This window comes from Camelina sativa, chromosome 3 (assembly GCF_030686135.1).
Source record: "Camelina sativa cultivar CO46 ecotype springtype chromosome 3, ASM3068613v1".
Classification (NCBI taxonomy): Eukaryota; Viridiplantae; Streptophyta; class Magnoliopsida; order Brassicales; family Brassicaceae; genus Camelina; species Camelina sativa.
In genome coordinates this window covers 11,656,126-11,676,046 of record NC_141882.1, presented here as the reverse complement: position 1 = coordinate 11,676,046, position 19,921 = coordinate 11,656,126, and the positions used below count along the sequence as shown (strand labels likewise).

The 19,921-nt window shown below is 38.1% G+C and overlaps 3 protein-coding genes and 1 pseudogene across 5 annotated transcripts; 3 read left to right on the top strand and 1 right to left on the bottom strand.

Annotated features, from left to right (window-relative positions):
• The first annotated feature begins 1,757 nt into the window (after positions 1 to 1,757).
• LOC104776839 (U-box domain-containing protein 45) lies at positions 1,758 to 5,804 on the top strand. 2 transcript variants are annotated; one of them, XM_010500979.3, is made up of 6 exons: positions 1,758 to 2,208; positions 2,590 to 2,704; positions 2,955 to 3,140; positions 3,253 to 3,360; positions 3,492 to 4,648; positions 4,832 to 5,804. In XM_010500979.3, exons 2-6 carry the CDS (start codon positions 2,654 to 2,656, stop codon positions 5,634 to 5,636), a joined length of 2,307 nt encoding a protein of 768 aa, XP_010499281.2. In that variant the 5' UTR covers positions 1,758 to 2,208; positions 2,590 to 2,653; the 3' UTR covers positions 5,637 to 5,804. The 2 variants fall into 2 exon arrangements, with proteins under 2 accessions (XP_010499281.2, XP_087359194.1); XM_087503068.1 differs by having other exon boundaries at positions 2,135 to 2,481.
• A 111-nt stretch (positions 5,805 to 5,915) lies between these two features.
• On the top strand, positions 5,916 to 11,178 carry LOC104776838 (putative pre-mRNA-splicing factor ATP-dependent RNA helicase DEAH4). 2 transcript variants are annotated; one of them, XM_010500977.3, is made up of 16 exons: positions 5,916 to 6,415; positions 6,521 to 6,613; positions 6,708 to 6,812; positions 6,956 to 7,173; positions 7,282 to 7,334; positions 7,427 to 7,543; positions 7,668 to 7,759; positions 8,362 to 8,448; positions 8,703 to 8,917; positions 9,084 to 9,176; positions 9,265 to 9,388; positions 9,501 to 9,648; positions 9,986 to 10,055; positions 10,267 to 10,427; positions 10,583 to 10,758; positions 10,851 to 11,178. In XM_010500977.3, exons 1-16 carry the CDS (start codon positions 6,216 to 6,218, stop codon positions 11,002 to 11,004), a joined length of 2,106 nt encoding a protein of 701 aa, XP_010499279.2. In that variant the 5' UTR covers positions 5,916 to 6,215; the 3' UTR covers positions 11,005 to 11,178. The 2 variants fall into 2 exon arrangements, with proteins under 2 accessions (XP_010499279.2, XP_087359204.1); XM_087503078.1 differs by lacking the exons at positions 10,267 to 10,427; positions 10,583 to 10,758; positions 10,851 to 11,178 and having other exon boundaries at positions 5,919 to 6,415; positions 9,986 to 10,060.
• Positions 11,179 to 11,500: 322 nt separating this feature from the next.
• LOC104778909 (putative CCR4-associated factor 1 homolog 3 pseudogene) lies at positions 11,501 to 12,397 on the top strand (annotated as a pseudogene).
• Positions 12,398 to 14,070: 1,673 nt separating this feature from the next.
• On the bottom strand, positions 14,071 to 19,591 carry LOC104741390 (ATP-dependent DNA helicase Q-like 5). Its single transcript, XM_010462248.3, has 19 exons — positions 18,457 to 19,591; positions 18,303 to 18,356; positions 18,064 to 18,176; positions 17,744 to 17,959; positions 17,590 to 17,668; positions 17,421 to 17,474; positions 17,265 to 17,339; positions 17,098 to 17,151; positions 16,952 to 16,996; positions 16,766 to 16,860; positions 16,550 to 16,679; positions 16,310 to 16,408; positions 16,134 to 16,189; positions 15,934 to 16,036; positions 15,274 to 15,402; positions 14,988 to 15,157; positions 14,798 to 14,822; positions 14,588 to 14,703; positions 14,071 to 14,498 (listed from the first exon to the last, which is right to left on the bottom strand). The coding sequence occupies exons 1-19, from the start codon at positions 19,576 to 19,578 to the stop codon at positions 14,402 to 14,404; spliced, it is 2,832 nt and encodes a 943-aa protein (XP_010460550.2). The 5' UTR covers positions 19,579 to 19,591; the 3' UTR covers positions 14,071 to 14,401.
• Between the last annotated feature and the right edge of the window lie 330 nt (positions 19,592 to 19,921).

Sequence of the window (19,921 nt, the reverse complement as noted above, 5' to 3'; positions counted from 1 at the left end):
CGTGAACAATTTTCCGAGAGTACTTTATAATGACTTATTTGATACGTCTCTTGAATAAATAAGAAGAGGAGATCTTCAACTAATTTTAACAAATACTGAATAATAGTAATCTTTCAGTCGAAGTAACGATATATAACACTAAAATGTACCAAATTTTTTAAAACGGATTATCAGCTTCTACTGCCCAAGACCCAAGCTCACAAATTTATTAGTATGATGTATGTGTCGTTATTAGTGAAATGGTTGTTTCAAATGTTATTTAACAACAAAATTTGTGATTTTATTAGTGATAATTCAAATTATTTTTTTTCTTAGACGACAACGTTAGCCTTTACAAAATTTCAATATTATAATTGCATTATTTTAGTTTTTATAATCAGAACATTGAAGAAATAATGTATAGTCACTACAATATTTGGGGTAAAGCATTTTTTTAAAAAGCGAACATGGTTTACAACAAAGAAATTTATAGAAAAACACATAAAAACAAAAATTAATAAAGAAGATTCAAAGAATATTAGTAAGGTATTATTGTAATGTGATTTAGGATATTTATTAATGTAGATCTGAATAGCCGACATATGCATGTATTGTCCGCGCGTGTCGGCCGTCGAAGTCGGCAAATCTCCCTCTCCCTCATACACAAATTCAAACATTTGTTTACATTATTTGCTTCTTCTAATGTATTTCGCTTAAAGCAACATTTAACTTGACTGGGCGACTCAAAAAAAAAGAAATAAAAAAACATACGAATTACCACAAATTAATTAGAATCGAGTCTCGAGTTCATCTAAAATTTAATTATTTCGTGTTTACCAACATGTAATATGTCGTCGTCTTTATGACGTCGATCGAATGATCATTGTCAACAGTTTTCATTAGACAATGTGCTTAGAAAATAAAGATATGGCTGAGCACGAAACAGACTCTTCTTCAGTTCTTCTTCTTTCATTTTTTTTTCCAACCGAGACGACCGACTCTCGAACACGGTGACAGAGAGACAACCAAAGGGACTGGTTAGACCACTGGCCCACAGGTCCTCGTCAACATAGGTGAACCTTTACTTAAATTGATTAATTTAGACGAAAAATATTCGAATAAATATAATAAAAGACGTGTTTTGTCACAATATATAAAACGTTATTGTCGGTGAAAATTGGACCTCTCATTACCTCCTTTAGCCTTCTCCATGCTTTGTTTATTTATTTATATATTTTTTTTTGTGTAGCTTAAAATGTCAAAAGCTGTTTCTTCAACATCATATACTTTTTTATTACTATTTTATTTACTCATTTTCAACTACCAGTCGACCAAAAACAGAAACTATCTACTATAAAATTAGAAAAATCAAGATTATCATGACATATATATTTTTTTTTTTGGTAATTAATTATCAACAGTTTTTAAGAATAATAACTTCAGATTCAATTCAAGATTTGGAGTAAAACAGAACAAACATTTGAAACTACATTTGCATTTTGAAATTTAAAACTGGTAACACTGTAATAATCACATCCTACTATCCGAGAGATCGAAATTATAAGGTATCTCTTTTTTTTTTTTTTTGTTCTTTTTCTTTTTCCAAACAATTATGAATATCTTAAGAAGCTGTTTCCTTTTCTTTAACTAATAATTAAAAAAATTGTCCCCTAATAATAACCGTTACTAATACAAATGATTTTTGTATTACTAGATTTGTTAACTAGTGGAGTTGATTTAAAAAAAAGTAATTAAAGAATAAACAGAATCTTTTTCTTACAACAAAGGACTAAATTAAAAACAAATCTGTAGGTGTGTACTTGCAACCTTGCAATTGCCACTCGCAAGTTTTGGCTTTATTTTGACTTCAGAATAACTTCTCCTTCTCCTTTTTTTCCACTAATTTATTTTCTTCTAAAAAAAAGAAAAGAAAAAAAAAAACTCCAATCGGTATCAGCCATAGCCCAAAGCTCTCTCTCTTCTCTCTGATTGTTGGGATCGAGAATTTTTTTGATAAGCTCAGAAACTTTTGTGAAATCAGACCCTCCTAGAAACTACCCAGAAACAGCAATCTCCCAAAGGAACAACATATATCTATAAAAAAATCATTTTCATTATATATACTAAAATGCTCTTCTTTTGATTCTCTGTTTTTGAGTTTTTGTGATCGACTTCTCTTTTGTTATGTCTACTACTTCTACCAGATGCAGTTTAAAAGATTCATCTTTGGTACGTTTATGCTCCTCTCTTCTTTCACCCGATTCAAAAAACAGATTTTTTTTATATGTGTGTGTGTTCATCTGGACACTTGTTGTGTGAGAGGAAATTAACCCAGATTGGTTTTAGGGGTTTTGCTCTTGTGTTTTGATTTCCTCTGTTTCTTGACAACCAAGAATCTTCCTTTTGAGTTTTGCATCTTATTTGTTTGTTGAAATGCCTCAACTAATCAGCTTTTGTTGCTTTTTTCGTCTTCTTTGCTCTGTTCCTATATATACTTCTCTGGTAATAATACATTTGCATTTTTATAAAACACTGATCTGTCTTGTCTTCTGTATATATTGGTTATTTGTTAACTCCTCACTGATTTGGATCTTTTTTTTCATCTTGTAGTATTGAGTTCTAAGCCGAGACAGAGCTGTTGACATAAGTTATATACGGCTCAGTTATTGAAGCAATGGATGTTAATGAGGTTGAAGAAAATTTCTTTGCTCCTGGTGATGCCAAGGTATCTTAAATCATACTTTTTTTTTGCTCTTTTCAATAATGTTCTCCCTAAGACATTAAATTCTTGTGTCCTGTATCTAGATGTCGGTATGTATCCGTCTTTTTTTTTTCAATTAATACCCTCTTTCTGGTTCTTGATTTCGTTTGATTCGTCGTGTGATGAACAAAAAGAGCTGTGGTGTTTTTGTGAAAACGACTTACTTATATGGCTGCAAGTGTAAGGTAGTGGCTAACACAGATTCTTGTTACAGCTACACGGAGAAATGTGCAATGCTCTTTCAGTGATCTACTGCAAGATCATCTCTATCTTCCCGTCGCTTGAAGCTGCTCGGCCGAGAAGCAAATCTGGGATTCAAGCTTTGTGTTCACTTCACGTCGTTTTAGAAAAAGTGAAGAACATTCTACGTCATTGCACTGAATCTAGTAAACTTTATTTGGTAAGTTTTTTTTTTCTTTTTTCTTTTTCTGTAATCTATGGCTTAAAGACATTAGAACTAATCCAGTTCTTGTTGTTGAGATTCTAGCTAACCAGCTTGGTTTGACATGTAGGCTATAACAGGGGATTCAGTAGTTTTGAAATTTGAGAAGGCGAAATCTTCTCTTATAGATAGCCTTAGGCGTGTTGAAGATATAGTCCAAGAGTCTATTGGAGCTCAGGTAGCTAGTTCTTTGTGTTCCCATATTTTGTTTTCTTCTCTCACGGCAACTAGATGGAAACTTAAAGCAGAGAAGCGATATTTCTTTGAGTTCTGGGCTTTTTATTTAAACCTGTATATCCTACTTTGCAGCTTGTGGAGATTTTGATGGAATTAGAGAACACTGAGTTTTCACTTGATCCATCAGAGAAGGAAATTGGCGATCAAATCATTGGATTGCTGCAACAAGGGGGTAATTTTGAGAGCTCATCTGATAATAATGAACTTGAGGTTTTCCATCAAGCTGCTACTAGACTAGGTATCACTTCTTCAAGAGCAGCGCTCACAGAGCGAAGATGTCTCAAGAAACTCATTGAGAGGGCTCGAATGGAGGATGACAAGAGGAAAGAATCAATTGTGGCTTATCTATTACATCTCATGAGGAAATACTCAAAGCTATTCAGAAGTGAGATCTGGGATGACAATGATTCACAGGGTAGTAGTTCATTGCCTTGTTCACCGACTATTCAGGGTTCTCTCGACGATGCTCACGGTCGTGCTTTTGACCGGCAGCTGTCAAAACTGAGTTCCTTCAATTTCAGATCATGCAATAACCAGAGGAAATCTGTGCAGATGTCTGTTCCGCCAGAAGAACTGAGGTGTCCGATATCTTTGCAGCTTATGTATGACCCTGTAATCATCGCGTCTGGACAAACGTATGAGAGAATCTGTATCGAGAAATGGTTTAGCGATGGACACAACACATGTCCCAAAACTCACCAGCAGCTCTCTCATCTATGCTTGACTCCTAATTACTGTGTCAAAGCTCTCATTTCTAGCTGGTGTGAACAGAACGGTGTTCAGGTCCCTGATGGACCCCCTGAGTCTCTAGACCTTAACTACTGGAGGCTGGCATTGTCTGTGTCCGAGTCCACCGACACGCGATCAGCAAAAGGTGTTGGTTCTTGTAAGTTGAAAGATATGAAGGTGGTTCCTTTGGAAGAGAGTGGAACCATTAAAGAGGAAGCCTGTGAATCAGAATACCAGGAAGATCAAGTTACTCTTGCTGAAAGATGTACGGAATTGCTGACCACTTTAAGTGCAGTGGATACCATAAGGAAGAAAGGTCGAGTTGTTGAGCAAATAAGAGTATTGCTAAAAGATGACGAGGAGGCCAGATTTCTCATGGGGGAAAATGGGTGTGTTGAAGCATTGCTTCAGTTTCTGGGATCAGCTCTCAGTGAAAATAACGCTTCAGCTCAGAAAGTTGGAGCCATGGCTCTTTTTAACTTGGCTGTGGACAACAACAGGTATTCCTTTGATTTCTATATTGCTATTCGTCATTTCTAATGATTTCATGTATTTTTCTCTCAGTGATCAAAGCTCATAAGTATCTAGTATATGCTATGCTATACACGTTCAGTTGAGCGTTACTACCAAATATGGGTTATTCCTATCAAACTAAAGAACTACATCTCATTTCGGAATTTCAGGAATAAGGAGTTGATGCTAGTATCAGGAATGATTCCTCTGCTAGAGGAAATGCTCTGTAATCCACATTCACACGGTCCAGTGACCGCACTTTATCTGAACCTCTCGTGTCTTGAAGAAGCAAAGCCCTTAATAGGTTCAAGTCTGGCAGTTCCTTTCTTGGTAAATCTTCTTTGGACTGAGACTGAAGTCCAGTGCAAAGTCGATGCCCTTCACTCCCTTTTTCACCTATCCACCTACCCTCCCAATATCCCTTGTCTTCTATCTGCTGACATTGTAAACGCGCTTCAATCACTCACCGTCAGTGATGAGCAACGATGGACAGAAAAGTCCTTAGCTGTTCTGTTAAACTTGGTTTTGAACGAGGCAGGAAAAGACGAGATGGTTTCAGTACCTGGTCTTGTAAGCAATCTCTGCACCATTCTTGACACGGGTGAATCAAATGAACAAGAACAAGCTGTGTCTTTGCTTCTGATATTATGCAATCACAGTGAGATCTGTAGCCAGATGGTATTACAAGAAGGAGTGATACCTTCTTTGGTATCTATTTCCGTAAACGGGACTCAACGAGGAAGGGAAAGAGCACAGAAGCTACTGACACTATTCAGGGAACTGAGGCAAAGGGATCAAACCCATCTCACAGAACCGCAGCAAACAGAAGTCACAAGCCCGGAGGGTGGATTCTCTGTCGCTGCAGCCGCTGTAACAGAGTCAAAACCGCAGTGTAAATCAGCATCGAGAAAGAAAATGGGAAGAGCGTTCAGTTTTCTATGGAAAAGCAAGAGCTTCTCAGTTTACCAGTGTTGAGTCATATGATGTTTTTATTTACCTTTTTAGTTCATGTAAAGTTGTTACTTTGTTTTCCCCATCTCAAGACTTAATATCTCTTTTTGAAAGTCTTGGAGGTTAAAAAAAAAAGAAATGCTTGTATAGGTTATGTAGTTTATATATCCAAGGATTTTTGGGTTATACAAATTACAGTGTACTGTATGTAGGTTATTTTACTTTGATGAGAAGCGAAAACAAATTTGTTATAAATCAAAGGACGAGATACGAAATATATATAAGATAAGAACAAGAGCCTCTGAAGGAACGAGAGGGTCTTCAGTTACGCTTCGCTTGTTTTTGATTTTTTTTTTTCTCGTTCTCTCAAAATCTGTAAATCCCCAATAAGAAGGAAGAGTTTTGAATCGAAAGGTTTTAGGAAAAATTGTGTTTATTCGAAGTTTCTCGTAATGACGGAGTGCGATTAGGGTTTCGGTGTACTGTGAACCTACCGCGTCGTTCGCCGGAGGATGAGTTTTCGTTGAAGCTAAGTAGAAGAAATAGGCAGATATAGTTTTATTTTCGTCGATTGCTGAATTTTGAAGGTTCTGTGAGTGCGATATGGCGAATCTTCCGATTCTTCAGTTTGAAGAGAAGATCGTGGAAGTAGTGGAGAAGAATCCAGTGGTAGTCGTAATCGGAGAAACCGGTTCTGGGAAAAGTACTCAGCTCTCTCAGATACTTCATCGGCATGGTTATACAAAGTCCGGCGTCATCGCCGTTACTCAGCCTCGACGTGTGGCTGCCGTTTCCGTGGCCAGGTGATTTTTTCCGTTCATTCACTCATTTTGCGTCTTCGTTGTCGTTGGTTTCGTTTAGATGTCAGAATTTTATACAAGTTGGTTTTCTTTGGCTATGGTCTTCAGGCGAGTTGCGCAGGAGCTTGATGTACCTCTTGGAGAAGATGTTGGCTATGCTATACGTTTCGAGGACAGAACTTCGAGCAAAACACGGATTAAGTAATGGAAGATGTATAAATGCTTAGTATTAATCAATATTTCACATGATTTGGCTTTGGTTTCCTCATTGTTGGATTGTTTACTTTGCTCCCAGATACCTCACAGATGGAGTTCTACTTCGTGAGAGTCTTTCAAATCCAATGCTTGATGATTATTCCGTAATCATATTGGATGAGGCTCATGAGAGAAGTTTAAACACGTAAGGTCTTTTCTATATCTAGATTTGATCTCCGTTTGCTCAGTACCTTTTATCGTAACATTGTTTCCTATGGCATTAAGATCTCATCCAAACATGCACAAAGGCTCTAGAAACTATCTTAACTTGGTCCATGTTGTTATCAGGGATATTCTTTTGGGTCTAATGAAACGGTTGGTTAGAATCCGCGGGTCCAACTTTAAAGTTCTTATAACCTCTGCAACACTTGACGGTGAAAAGGTTTCTGAATTCTTTTCGGGCTGTCCTGTGTTGAATGTTCCTGGAAAATTATACCCCGTGGAAATATTATACAGCAAAGAGCGTCCTGTCAGTTATATTGAGTCATCTCTGAAAGTAGCAATTGGTATGTTCAAGGTCGAGTGTTTCTGTTGTCATTCCGTCTGATTTGGTTAATCACTTTTGCCACTATTTTGTCTCTCTGATATTACAAAAACCTTGTTGTTACTTGTAGATATACATGCTCGTGAGCCAGAAGGTGATATCTTAATCTTTATGACTGGACAGGTCTGTTTCATTTTTTTCAACTTTATTCATTGGAATCTGGCAGAACTATCTAGATTCTTCTGTCCTGTCTTACTTTATCTTGGTTTTAATAGGATGATATAGAAAAGTTAGTATCAAAGCTAGAGGAAAAAGTACGAAGCTTAGCTGAAGGATCCTGCATGGATGCTATCATTTATCCTCTTCACGGTTCTTTACCACCTGAAATGCAGGTAAAAATTTCTAGAATCTCGGTACAATTTTGGACCCAGTATTAATTTGCTTCTGGGCAATTGGGATATCTAGGTGGTCTCAAAAGGTTTTGGTAATTTGACTTGACTTTCACCATTTCTGCAGGTTCGTGTATTTAGTCCTCCTCCTCCAAACTGCCGCAGATTTATTGTTGCTACAAATATTGCTGAAACTTCTCTCACTGTGGATGGGGTTGTGTAAGAAACTCTAAACCTTAAATTTATCATGTTATTTTTTGGTTTTCATGTCTGGTATCTACCAGATGTCAATTATTATTGCATACATATCGATACTTTCATCACGATGCTGTTAGTTAAACCAGGTACTGTAAAAAACTGAGTAAATATAATATATCATTCAATAGTAATCATGAAGATTGACGACTGCAATAGTGTAATTAGGTTCAGTAATGGAATCAATCTGATATTTGATGCCGGCTTTTTGTTATATTCCTCGCTCTTCTAGTTCACTTCACATTTCTGTACATGTTGTTCACCATCACGTCTGTGAGATCCATTTTTGGAGTTTTACTTGAAACAGACGATTGAGACATTTATGTATACATGTAGGTCGTGCTGTCTCTTTGTCAAGTGTTTTAAAACTGCATTTAGTATGAGAAGATTACTTATTCTGCATTCTTGAATCTGCTTGATTGTTCCGATTGTCCTGTTACTGTTGCCGGTAGTCGTCTTCGTATGTATCATGTGTTCATGTCTGCATTTTAGGCAAAATTTAGGTAATATTTTGACAATTTGGAGATCGATAGCATTCTCAGCCTAGCCCTGTTTTTCTCTGACAGGTATGTAATAGATTCCGGGTATGTGAAGCAAAGACAATATAACCCATCAAGCGGAATGTATTCTCTTGATGTTATTCAAATTAGCAAGTAAGCAAATGAGTCTGGTTTCAACCTTCATCCTCATTAAATGGCCTGCTATATATATAATAAACCTTGTATTAATCTATTGGACATATAGTGAACTTGTATTAGATGTGGGATGATATGTATAGCCTTAACTAGAAAAAGATATCTGCAATTGGCTCAAAAAGGAACTATAGTGGTTTTTACTCCAGTTTTCATCAAGCTCCTATTTGCTTATTGTTCTTTGAATTTTTTTCTGTTTTATTGTGGTGTTCCAGAGTTCAAGCTAACCAACGTGCAGGACGTGCTGGCAGAACAAGACCTGGGAAATGTTATCGTTTATACCCATTGGCAGTCTACCGAGATGACTTCCTTGATGCAACAATTCCTGAAATACAACGAACTTCTCTTGCTGGGAGTGTTCTATACTTGAAATCGTTGGATCTTCCTGATATTGACATTCTCAAGTTCGATTTTCTTGATGCTCCTTCATGTAAGAACTTATTTCTATCTGGAGTTAGATGCCACTTATATACATATTTCTACAAAGTAAATGGATTGTAGTACACAATCTGCTGGTTTTCTTTTTAGTTTGTGATATTTTTGAACTTTTCAGTGAGATAATATATCTTTGGTTTACGTCCTACTTGTAATTTCAGCTGAGTCATTAGAAGATGCATTGAAGCAATTGTATTTCATTGATGCAATTGATGCGAATGGAGCAATAACTAGTATTGGACGGACAATGTCTGGTATGTTTTAGTTCAGTTTTTTCATTGTTGATTTTTTTCTTATAGTTTGAGCTGCTATCTCATACTGAGCATATTTGTGGTTCAACAGAGCTTCCACTAGAACCATCAATGTCAAGAACATTGATAGAAGCGAATGAAAGCGGTTGCTTATCACAAGCTCTAACAGTCGTTGCTATGCTGTCAGCAGAGACTACACTACTTCCTGCTAGGAGGTTAGCTTTTACGATATACAATACCTGAGTCAGATTATGAAATGTTTAAAATCACATTGTCTAGATATAGATGCATCAACTCTTGTTTTTATGGTTTGTGCTTGCATGATAGTAAACCCAGTGAAAAGAAGAGGAAGCATGATGATTCTAATCTTCCTGATGGATCCGGATATGGTGATCACATTCAACTGCTACAGATTTTCGAGTCTTGGGACCGTAATAATTATGATCCTGTATGGTGCAAAGAAAATGGCATGCAGGTAGTTGTTCCATTTTCTTTCTTCTTTTCCTATCTATATTCAAGTATCCCACGTGAAAAGCATGGTGACATCAAAAGCCTTAATGCTTTACTTCAGAAGGTGGTCAATTATATGTTGTTCGCTGCAGTTATAGCATATTAACTCCCTTCATTATTGAGACGTGACTTCGGTGGGCGTTCATGTTTTTATCTTCTGCTTTATACAATTTTATACCTATCAGTTGTTGGAGTTGATGAAATATATACTACCATTGTTTCGATAGACTCTTTGGTACATTATTGTAGGTTCCTGATGCCTTTAGAAAGAACTATAACTTTTGCTGAAAATTAATTTGCAGATGCGAGGGATGGTGTTTGTCAAAGATGTTAGAAGACAGTTATGTCAGATTATGCAGAAAATATCCAAAGGTTAGTATGGTTTCATTACACAACAAGATTCCATATAATCAACTTAATATCACTCGATGGCTTTCACTCCTAAAGGGTTATTATACCTCCTATGGAACCAGAACATATGTCATCTTTCTCCCTTCCTTTCCCTTGTGACATGCAATAGTTAGGTGTGTCATAATATATAATCAACCGTCACTAAAATAAATTGGTCTCCTTGACAAGCCAGATCGATTGGAAGTTGGGGCACATGGAAGGAAGAGTTCACGCGGAGACGACTACAGGAAGTTGAGGAAAGCTCTATGCGTTGGTAATGCAAACCAAGTTGCTGAGAGAATGCTTCGTCACAATGGATACCGGACTCTTAATTTCTCGTCCCAGCTAGTCCAGGTTCAGTCCAATTCTCCCTTATCTGTTACAGTGTCAGATTTGTTATTACATCATTAGCTCAGATCTATAGCAAAACTGTAAACTAAATTAGGATGTGTAAGTCTCCCAGTTTGGTGCCATCATCCACATGTTGATATTTTTTCGGTTGATTCTAGGTGCATCCATCATCTGTGTTGACTGCCGACAGGGACGGAATGTTGCCTAACTACGTAGTGTTCCATGAGCTGATTTCCACCACACGGCCGTTCATGCGGAATGTTTGTGTAGTAGAAATGTCATGGGTGGCTCCCATCAAAAGAAAGATCGAGAAATTAAATGTCAGAAAATTGAGGTAAAAACAAAGCATTGCTCTTGTTGCTACTTCAGTCCCAGTTTTGTTCTAGCTTTCAGTAATTGATAGGTATTGTCTAATCTTATATGTAGCGGTGGACCGGCTTCTTCTGTCAACGAACCTGAGAAAAAGATGGAGTTGTCTAAGAATGATGCAGAAACACCAGCAGTCACTGAAAATGTGGAGAGTCGGATTGAAGCAGCCAGAGAACGGTTTCTTGCTCGTAAAGGACAGAAATTAATTTGATGCCTCAAACGTAAATTCAGTAATTCAACTAAAGCACAATTTATTTTCGTTCCCATAAAGAATAGAAAAGAAAAGCTTTCTTAAGAAGATATGTTATTAGAGAGACAACTTGTATGTTCTTAAGTTGGTATGTTAGAACATCCCCAGAAAGAAAGAAAGAAAAGGGTTTTGGAATTAGAACCGAGTCGAGACTTTAATTTTGTCATAGCAATTTCAATTCGGTTTAGTGTAAACCGCTTTGGAAACAGAAAAGGAAAACTCGTGTCGAACAAGAAACTATGAGTCAAAAAGTCAACGCGAACATATTAATATCCATTACAAAATGGAAACTTTTGTGTCCTGCTGAAAGAAAAACAAAAGGAAACTGTGAACAAAAATAATCTTTGGATAAATAAAAAGTAAAAAACCAAATCAGGCCATAATATATATAACTCAGGATGTACTGTTCATTATTCGCTTTTCTCGTCCCCGAAAAATAATAAAACAGTTGCTCTGAAACCCTTAAGAAGATAAAATCATAGAGATGAAGCAAAGTCGTGGTGGTGAAGTTTGGAGATGGAACAAGGAAGTAGAGATGGATGCCATAAGCGATTGTTTGAGAAAGAGTTGTTTCATCGCTGTAGATACAGAGTTTCCCGGATGCTTGTTGGAGACTCCTGTAGAAGCGAGCGAGGAAACCCGGTACAGAGACATGAGGTATAACGTCGGCAATACCAATCTCATTCAATTAGGTTTTACGTTGTTGGACGGTAACGGAGATACCCGTGGAACATGGGAAGTTAATTTCTCTGATTTCGACGTATCAGTTGACGCTTACAACGAGAAATCTATCGCGTTTCTGAGAAGTAATGGCCTCAATCTTGACAAGATACGCGAGGAAGGAATCGGGATTGACGAGTTCTTCGGAGAGTTTGCTCAGATTCTTAAGACGAAAAGGATGAGTTGGGTTACTTTTCAAGGCTCATACGACAAGGCTTATCTAGTGAAAGGCTTAACCGGAGGAGAACCGTTGCCTAAGACTAAACAAGGTTTTGAGGTGGCTGTGGAGACGCTTCTGGGAGATGTTTTTGACGTCAAGAAAATAGCTGAGTTATGCAGCGGGATAAGTAGCCATTACGGACTACAGAAGATAGCAGATGGGTTACAGATGAGGCGTGTCGGAATAGCTCATCACGCTGGTTCTGACAGCGAACTCACGGCTCGTATCTTCACCACGATGGCTTGCGGTTTGCATGATTACGAAAAGAGAAAGCAGCAATACCAAGATGACCTTATGATGGCTACAAGTTATGTACCACAGCTGCCACCCATACCCATGCCCATGGAGTATGATGCTTACCCATCTTTTGGTGGTTACTTCAGTGGTGCCGGCCATGGAATGAACTATGTATGATCTAACGTTTAACATGACTGCACTGCAGCCTACTATGTACATATTCTATTTTATCACATCTTTCGGGGAAACGAGCTATTTCCCCCCAAGAACTATCATATCTCGCTGGAAGGAGCCCGAACTTGAGACACAATTTATATGGCCATGTCAACTATGACCAATCCCTATTTCCCACCAAATTAAAAGTTTTACACCTATATCACCCCGAGCCTGAATTGCTTCATTATCCAGTGAACCGCAGACCAAACGATATAAACCCAAAATTAAACCAATTATGACCCGATCCCTACATAGCTACGATCCGATTCCTTACCCACAAATTCCCAATTTTCAAATATCACGAACCCTACATTCGACTTGGCATTATTCTTCTTCTGTCTTCTTTTCTGGGTTCCCATTACCGAATTCGAGCTTCAGAATGAGCAATTTATCAACAAAGTCGACCGCATCATCCAGTTCTCATGCGAGAGGAAGAGTTTTCGGTGTGCCAAAGAGATGTTGGTGCGGGGAAGCTGTTGTAGCATTGATCTCGAAATCTGATCCGAATCCTTACCGGAGATACTACCGTTGTAGTTTTGCTGCAACAAATAAGGTAAAAGTTATGCTTTTTTCATCAGTCGGGTTATTTTGGTTGGTTCTAATTATTGGGAAATTGGTAGCTTCGGAACGATGAACACACGTTCAAGTGGGTCGATGAAGCTTTGCTGAATGAGGTAGATGCATTGATCTCCTCCATATAGTTGTTTGGAACCACTGACAGACGTAGTCTTCAGCCTTTAGCGTCTTATGAATGATGAGACCATATGTATGCTCACATGGGATGCCACAAATTTGCCACTTCTGACACGTACAAGTCATATTCTTTAGACAGACACGGTGAGAGTCTCCACTGATTCTGACTTCAAATGTGCCATTTGTGCTTGTTGATACCTTAGCCGTAGATGCTACTTTGTGCTCAGCCGCAAGAGACTTAACAACATATGGAGTACAGATCCCTGTAAACATTTGTGAAAAACATGAGTAGTATAAACAAAACAAAAAAAATACACAACTCTCCATTACCACGCCTCATATTCGTACGAGCTCTTGTTGGACCGTCTTCATCATCGTCTTCACTCTCTGGGTACACATCGTGGCGGATTGGAGGTTCATCGCTAAAGTCGTCAACTAGCTGTTCGATGTGAAATTCGTCTCGATCTTCACCTTCTTTGTCGTAATCACCGCCGGGATCTCTCTCAACTAACGCCATCGTCTCTCAACTCGAAGGAACTCGAAATCGCAGTTTTTAGGGTTCTTCAAGTTTTGGAGATTTTTCGATTTGGGGATTTTTCGATTTAGGGTTTTTCAAGATTGAGAGGAAGATATATTTTAAGTCGGGTCATAATCTGGTTAAATCAACAAACTCGGGTCAAATCAGGTTTAATCTGGTCAAATTTGGTCTAGGCTATTCGTTAGACGGTTAAACAAATAGTAAACCGTCACATAATCAGGTCTGAGTGTAACTAAATATACAACTTTTTTTTCAGGGTGATATAGGTGTAAAACTTTTAATTTGGGGGGGAAATAGGGATTGGTCATAGTTGACATGGCTATATAAATTGTGTCTCAAGTTCGGGCTCCATCCAGCAAGGGAAATAGCTCGTTTCCCCCACATCTTTCTTTGAACACAAAGATTTAACTTTCACTTTTCTTTATTAAATATTTCAATGAATCTTAAGTTAGAATACACACAAATAAATGAAAATAATTATACTACAATACAGCTTTTTGATCCAGACAAAGCTCAAAGGTTAAGTTTCTAGTATAAATATTCTATTCCAATCAAAATCTACTCAAAGCCTCTAGTTCTTACATCTTTCTCTTAGACGTTAGAATTGCTATCTATCATTATTCTCATCCGAATTGGGCTGAAGAATATGTGACCTTACCTGTGATTCACTATGACTCCCTTATTTATTGGTCAAGTAGCTGTGTAAATGTTCATGTCCCACTCGATAATGTTTTCTATGTAGCTAAAGCTGCATTTCTGTCAACAAAATTGAACAGTTCTGTTTGTGCCGCTTCCATTATCACACGGAAGTCTACGCTCATATACCTTCCCCTGCAAAGCCATATTTCAATAAAATCACATGTACCATCCATCATCAAACAATCACTTGCATGGCTTGGTTTAGATGATGATGACTATACCAGAAATGAGTCTTGGACCAGACTGAATTTGGAAAGGCTGGACTTCCAACTCCATGCATTATTCTCGCGATGGCCCTTGGTGTGAATTTGGCCTGGCGATTACTCTGCAAAAACACCTGTTTTCCCCACAAAATTAACTGAATATTCTTTGAATACAAGGCAAAATAAAAAAGTATAAACAACAATGTGGCTTCTTGGCAGTATCTTCACCTTTATGTCTGCTCGTAGAAAGGCGCTGCATCCACAATATAAATGTTGATCAATTTCATGCAAAGAAGACTTTGACAAACCAAAATAATGAGGGGAAGGTATGTAACAGCCCCAGTTTTAATTTCCTTTGTTGCTATGCACTATAATTTGGAATATATATATGAATAGAAGTGAAATATCTTGTTAGTACCAATTTTGAGTCGTCTTGCTCGGAGTGTCACACTTATCGTCACCATTGAAGTAATCCAAAATTCTGCTTTGCAGGCTCATAGTTTGCTTGGCACCAAAACTAAGTTCTGAAGTGTTGGAGACATTGATTGCAGCCACAGCTGCACTAGACATGATATCCAGTTTTCTCACCTATATCAAATGCAAAATTATCGCTACATATAAGCACACATGTTGGAACTTATGTCAAGATAAACCAAGGAAGAGTGAGGAGCTGTTAGCTGCAGTTGATAAACTTAAGAACTTACTTTGCAACTTTCAATCTCTGTGAGCCACTTGGTAAGATGACTGGACAATGAACATATTTCCCTTGGATATTTTAGGATTGTGTAACAAAAGGCAGGGTCCTTCAACTCGTATGTCACTTCCCCCTTCATCTACAATGATTTTAAGGACATATCAACGAACAAAATCTTAACAGCGCTAGAAAATCAACCTCAAGATCAAGTACTCAACACCATCAATTAGAGATCAGGAATATCAATTAAATTCATGAGTTCAAGTGGAACTTACACAAAAGAGTTCTTAACAGAACGCAAGCAATTGAACAAAACAGATGAAACATGATTCATATATACATTTCCCTCAGTAGAGTTAAATTTTCTCAGTAAAGTCTATACCAATAATTCATAGAGAGATAGAATCAAACTTTATCACAACCATATAGTTAAGTATCTCTTCCATATTGTACTAGAGTAATACTCCTGAAGATAACTCATGTGTCTATCAGTTCTGTTCAATTCATATGTCCTTCCGTTCTGTAGACTTAAGTTTCTTCTTCACTTTTAATACATGCAATTCAATCATGGCTCCCTTGCTTAGATAAATATGCTTATTAAGATGAAATGAAACTTGAGATATCTGGTACTAAGCCACAGATTCATATTTGAGAGAAAAGTGTTATCAACCTTCAGAGTTTGAATCTCAGCCAAGACATCTGCTGTTGCAACAAATATACTAGAGGCCACAGCTGGTATATCGAAAACATACAACCCTTGCTTCACGTGAGACCTAAACACAACAGAGAAGTCTTGAGCATTGCTGCAACTTTAATATTTCTACAGAATCGCTTGACTAGCAAAGCTGAAGAAAGTGAATAAATACATACTTCTTCAGAATTGCTGCAACTATGGTATTTCGTGCAGCCAGAGTGTTTGGAGAAGACTGCACATATAGCATAACAATGTTCTGAGCATCAAAAGTCTCGAGAATACTCCATTAATGAACATACTATATTGAAACTTGTCACTAAACACGAAAGTATTCAGCTAACAGCTTCCCTACCTTGTGGAAATTCAAAGTGCAACAGACGTTAAGTTGTGGAAGCATACGTAGGTATTGAACTTCCCCCAGCTCCAAATGTGTCAAAATCGTTTGCATAACCTGCCAGATCCACAGTGAAAATTCAGAATATCCTTTCTAAAACCTTTTTCTCCGCCCATCTTCTCACAAGATCAAACACTTGATAATATAAAGGTAGAGAACAATGGGTTTCAAGAAATGACATTAAGTTTTTAAACAAACCTCTTCCTTCATGTCAAATTTGAGAGAGGCAGATTCAATAACTAGCGAGCTTATCTTCTCATGTTGTTTTGTCTCAGTGGAAAACACATGGGTGAGAAATTTTCCAACTGCATATTCATCGACACCATCACTGAAGAAGAAGGGGAAAAAGCAAAGGTAAGCTTAAAATTCTCTTAATTCAATGCCACGACAGATGATTATTCCCACACCAATCACCTGTGTGAAAGACTCCGAAGCTTTAGATATGTCTCATTATCATAAAAGAGATGACAATAAGACAATCGCCCGTCGCGACCAGCACGTCCAATTTCCTGTAACATTTTCAATCAGCTTCCCGAGAACGTTATGTGCACAGTGATCACTAAGCTTGAAAAGGAACCTGGAAACAAAAAAGGTTTGAACCTGAACGTATTCTTCCAAACTGCCTGGCACGCTGAAGTGGATTACCTAAAGCAGACTCAGAAAATTTAGAAGCATGTATACTACTATACAAGATGCGAGAAGTTGAAGATATGTTCAAGCATGCTAAGGGTTTGCATTAGACTTACAGCTCCAACATCTCCCTTGTCAAGTCCCATGCCGAATGCCACAGTTGCAACAACCTTCCATAACATAAAAAATATTTGAATACTGACATCTGCTTAACTTTCAGTGGTAGTTTGGATGAGTAAATTGGACACAAAGCGTATGGAAATCAGTGAACTTGTTTTCTCACCACTCTAATCTTGTTGGAACAAAATGACTCCTGAATGCGAACACGGTCCTTCGCAGGAAGACCACTGTGATAACCCTGAATAGATCGAGTTAAGCTTGATTAGGGTGTAATCAGCCATAGATACAGGTATATCGGAGATTTTAAAATGGAAACAACCTTTGCATTGATGTTGTTATCGCGTAAATACTTGCTTATCATGTCAGTCTCATACTGCGCAAACACCGCCCAAAGTTGCTTAAGTTAGCATCATGCATGATACAGTAAGAAATCAAAAATGTATTTTGTAAAGCGTCAAAAAAAACTGTAGATTATCAAGTACTTTTACCTGAAATTTGCAGTACACAATGATGCTTCGAATCTCCTTATATGGATGAGACTCCATCAAAATCAATAGATCTTTAATTCTGTTTAATTTCAGATCTCACTCAGTAACAACTAGAGGAGGAGCGATAAGGTGAAATTATAAACAAAGCACTTGCCTGTTAGCTCCACTCAATGAGACAGACAACTCAAAATTGTCTCTCAGTTGCGACTTCTGAATAAGATTGGTTGACGGAATCTCTAGTGCAGACATGACAGCCTGAAGAGTCATTGTAGTGGCGGTTGCAGTCATTGCAAGAATACATTCTGCCTTGAGTTCAGAAAACAGCATTGATGCCTTGAGCCTCATATATGAAGGGCGGAAGTTATGAGACCTGTTTAGAGTAGCTCTTAATCACCAAGACAAAGATAACAAGGAAAAGCAGTAGATACTACAGTCAACAGAGAAACGCAGTCTACCAGTTGCCAAGAAGCTCACCATTCTGATACGCAATGTGCCTCATCCACAACAACAAGTGACACAGATAGCGACATGCGAAACATTGACAAAAATTCTACATTGAGAAGTCTCTCAGGAGATACAAAGAGAACCTGAAATTAAACAATAAATCCAAATCAAATACTTTCATTAGCTTATCCCCTGGCTAAAGTTCCTTAAACAATAGCACACAGTCTTATCAAAGGTAAAGCCGTCCAAAACTCCCTAATAGAACATACCTTTATTATGCCTTCTTTAAGTTTCCGCAATGTTTCTGTTGCTTCCTCAGGTCTCTATTGAAAACAAAAAAATCCCCAAAGCAGACTCCATTAGAAACTTCTTAAGACTAGAAAATGACCTCAATATATAAAAAAAACATTTTGTGACACACACCTGGCTACTGCTCAAGAGACCACCCTTAATAATTGAAGGCAAATGCTTCAACTGATCGATCATCAACGAAACCAAAGGACTCACAACAAGCGTGATTCCCGGAAAAATCATTGCCGGAACCTGGTAGCAGAGAGACTTACCAGCACCAGTAGGCAACACCAGCATCGTTGAACTCCCACCAAGAACCATCTTGATCCCCTGCAACTGCCCATCTCGAAAAGAATCATAACCGTAGACTAAATTCAACAGCTTGGTCAGATTCTCATCAGAAGCCTCAGTCTTCACAGCAAGAATCGCATCCTCGACTGAGCTGATGAAACCATTAGGTTCTTCCTCTACCTGTTTCTGCAAATCAGAGTCTTCCTCCAACAAGGATTCGCCTTGGCCATCAGCTTCTTTCTTCTTGTATCGCTTCCCTCTGAAAGCGTAACTGCTTCTAGACTTGGAGACGCCCTTGTATTTGCTCGGAAACTTCTTCCCTCTCTTGCCATTTAAGTTCAATTTCACGAAATTACCCTCGCCGTTACCGGTGGTACGAAACACCGGAGGTTTCACCGGTGGAGAAGTTATAGTATCGGTGATGAGATTAGGAGGCTTTCTCCTAAGGGGTTTTGGAGGTGCGTTTACTGCTACTATTACCGGAGGTGGCTCCACCACACAATCGACGCCGTCCGGTTTCAATTTCTCGTCAGATGTTGTGAGAGAAGCTCTGCTGCGGAGTCTGGCGAAGGACGAAACAGAAGAGGAGAACACAACGGGTTTGGATTCGCAGATCCGGAAGGGGAGATTGGTGAATAAGGGAGATGGAGGAGGAGGGAGAGAGGACTGGATTGGAGCTTTATGTGAAGGATTTGGAGCTTTGGGCTTCGAGTGAGAAGAAGAAGAAGAAGAAGAAGAAGAAGACGCAACTTTAAGGGAGACTGGCGGCGGCGGCTTACTTGACGGTGGCTGTGGAGGTCTAGGAGGTGGTGGAAATGGGTCTCGGGGAGGAGTGGCGGAGACGTGAGAACCATCGGAGTCTGAATCGGAATCCATCGGAAATTGATTTTTTTTTCTTTTTTTTTTTGTGTGAGGAATTGAGAATTTTTGGGGTTTTTTTTTGTGTGTAAGGTCCATTGCCATTGCCACCTCCGGGCTCTTCTTCCCTTTTGTTTTCCCGCCATTTTATTTATCTTCTAAACATATTGTTTTTTTGGTAAGTGATTTATTCCTTTTTTTTTTAATTTTCTTTAGTTTTTTTTTTCAAAAATAAATTCTTTCTTTCCTATTTATATGTTCTTTAGTTTTGTAAGAAATTTATTCCTTTTTTTTTTATTTTCTTTAGATTTTTTTTCAAAAATAAATTCTTATATGTTGTTTAGTTTTGTAAAAACTTATTTTTTACTTTGACAATCAAGAAGGGACAAGGAGGAGGATCATCGGAGGAGAAGATGAGTAGGACGACGGTGTGTGAGGAGTACAGTAT